This window comes from Austrofundulus limnaeus, unplaced genomic scaffold (assembly GCF_001266775.1).
Source record: "Austrofundulus limnaeus strain Quisiro unplaced genomic scaffold, Austrofundulus_limnaeus-1.0 Scaffold151, whole genome shotgun sequence".
Lineage (NCBI taxonomy): Eukaryota > Metazoa > Chordata > Actinopteri > Cyprinodontiformes > Rivulidae > Austrofundulus > Austrofundulus limnaeus.
This window is the reverse complement of record NW_013952553.1, coordinates 984,378-986,762: the sequence shown is the minus strand read 5'-3', so window position 1 is coordinate 986,762 and position 2,385 is coordinate 984,378. Positions and strand designations below refer to the sequence as shown.

At 32.5% G+C, this 2,385-nt stretch overlaps 1 protein-coding gene across 1 annotated transcript in view; it reads left to right on the top strand.

The window, feature by feature from the left end:
• Window positions 1–1,210, top strand: part of mybbp1a (MYB binding protein (P160) 1a) — a gene marked incomplete at its 5' end in the record, with an annotated part of 26,499 nt that extends 25,289 nt beyond the window's left edge. The window contains 1 exon segment of the mRNA XM_014016669.1: window positions 775–1,210. Within this exon segment, the coding sequence (XP_013872123.1) occupies window positions 775–1,081 (307 nt within the window).
• Window positions 1,211–2,385: the final 1,175 nt, after the last annotated feature.

Genomic DNA, 2,385 nt, shown 5'->3' with positions numbered 1-2,385 from the left:
GTTTAAATATATACCATTCTGACACACTATTAGCTTGTACACAACCCATCACAGCTGCACGCTGTTAGAAAATATGTTTTTTGGAGAAGTCACCTCCCAATAAATGTCATTTTTGAAAAATCTATTTACTCAGTACTTTTACTTTTAATACAAAAGTAAAAGTACTGAGTAAAAGTGAGCAGTTAGATTTTACAAAATGACATTTATTGGGAGGTGACTTCTCCAAAAAATATATTTTCTAACAGCGTGCAGCTGTGATGGGTTGTGTACAAGCTAATAGTGTGTCAGAATGGTATATATTTATACTTCTCATCCAAMCACAATTAAATTCACTCTATCCAGGAGACACTATTTAACAGGATAGTACTTTTAAGTAATAACTCAGAATAAAATAGGAGTAACAACTTTCTACTTCTTAACTTTTTAAAAAAATGTAGTGAGTAGAAAGTACAGATAATTGTGTAAAAATGTAATGAGTAAAAGTAAAAAGTACGCTGAAAAATAATTACACAAGTAAAGATAACCAAAATTTCTACTTAAGTACAGTAACAAAGTATTTGTACTTAGTTACTTTACAACTCTGCAGACATTTTATCTGATTTTCACACCATCTAAATGTAAATGATTGACAGTCACCATCTGATTTACTGACAAAAACAYCTTTCTTTGCATCTACACGTGACACGTTTCTCTAACAGCTGTTATTTTAGTTCCATCTTTAATTCCTGAAGCTTTCCTGATAATCTTTTTGTTTTTTGTTTTTTTTTTCATCAGGAAGCCAAAAGCTGATAAGACGAAGCCAGACAAGGAGGCCGAGCCGGACGCGGCGCCCAAKAAGAAGAAAGGTTTTCTCCCAGAAACAAAGAAGCGTAAAAGAGTGAATAAACCCGTTCTGGAGCCAGCCTCCAAAAGCCAGCCTGGAGAGGAGAAGAGCCAGGCCAAAAAGAAACAGGACAAAAAACAGAAACGATCTGCCGACAGCGCCGCTTCACAGCCCGGCCCGGCCAAAAAGAGCAAAACGCAGGACGACAGTAAACCAGGCAAGAAGAAGAAACCCAAGCAGAAGAAAGGAAAGAAATAAGGATTATTTAACTGGATTCAATGAAAGGTTCCTTCTCAACAGTTTGTTTTTGTCTGTAATTTTTATACTGCCGGGTGGTCTGTGACAGCGTCAACATGAAAAAACATTAAAAATGTCCAAATCTTTAATTGTGTTTATTTTTCTAAAAGCAAAGCAAASTTTTCTCACCAGTTTGTTTTCAGAAATAATTCTTTTCATTAAACTTTTTAAATGGACCCTTTTTTCATTTGTAATTTGCTGAGTGGATTTTTTTAAATCGGTATTTTCCTACATTTTGACWTCATTTGAACAACATACATTAGTTTAAACAAGTAAAATGTACTTTTTAATTTTTAAAGAGGATGAAAAATAACCAACCTTTTAAATACGCTCTAGAAAACAAATTCTTAACGCATTAAAAAAAATTAAAGGTACATTTTCATTAATGCATGTTTTAGCTCTATCATGATTTTAAAAAGYCAAAACACAAGTACACCAAAAAATACTGATGTACTCAACAAAAATACTCACATTTTTAGTACTTTTACAGTAGTTCACTTCAACAGCATTAAAATACGTCTTGAGTCCTGGGTGACGCCCAGTGTCTGAATTTTAGGTCCTCTGCTCCAAATATGAACAAATACAGAGCTCCAAACCTGTACACTGCAAAAACTGTCCATCTTACCAAGTTTTAAACCTTATATCAGCCAAAAAGTCTTTTTGATCTTGTTTTCAGACTGATTTACTAAACAAGAACTGATTGTGTAAGAATAATMATCTTGTTTTCAGAATGTGTAAGATTATTTGTCTTGTTAGTCTGAAAATTTGACTCAAATTAAGTCAAACATTTCTGTCAGTGGAGTAGGAACATTTTACTTGGTAAGATTCTTGAAATAAGAAAAAATTTAGTCAAATCAAGTATTTCAAGAATCTTACCAAGTAAAATTTTCATACTCCATTGGCAGAAATTTTGATTTAATGTGAGTCAGTTTATTAAACTTCCCATAAAAAAATTAATAGTTTCGTTGGTTTTTCTGTTTTTGTTGTGACAAAACACCTACATGATTTATTTTTATAATTACAGTTTTAAAGATTAGGCTGAAACCAATCATGAATCAAATGAATTTCTGAAACTTTCAGTTTAAGACAAAACGACTAAATGAGAAACAAAAGCAAACATCTCCCATGAACTGTCAGAGTGAGTTTTTTTTATTAAGAAGGAAAGATTAAACAAACAAACAAAAAACAATAAAGCAAGTTTCATAACCAGATTGCACGAAGAGTTTAATTTGGAGCTCAGTTCTGTTCCAGATGTGGAGCCTCAA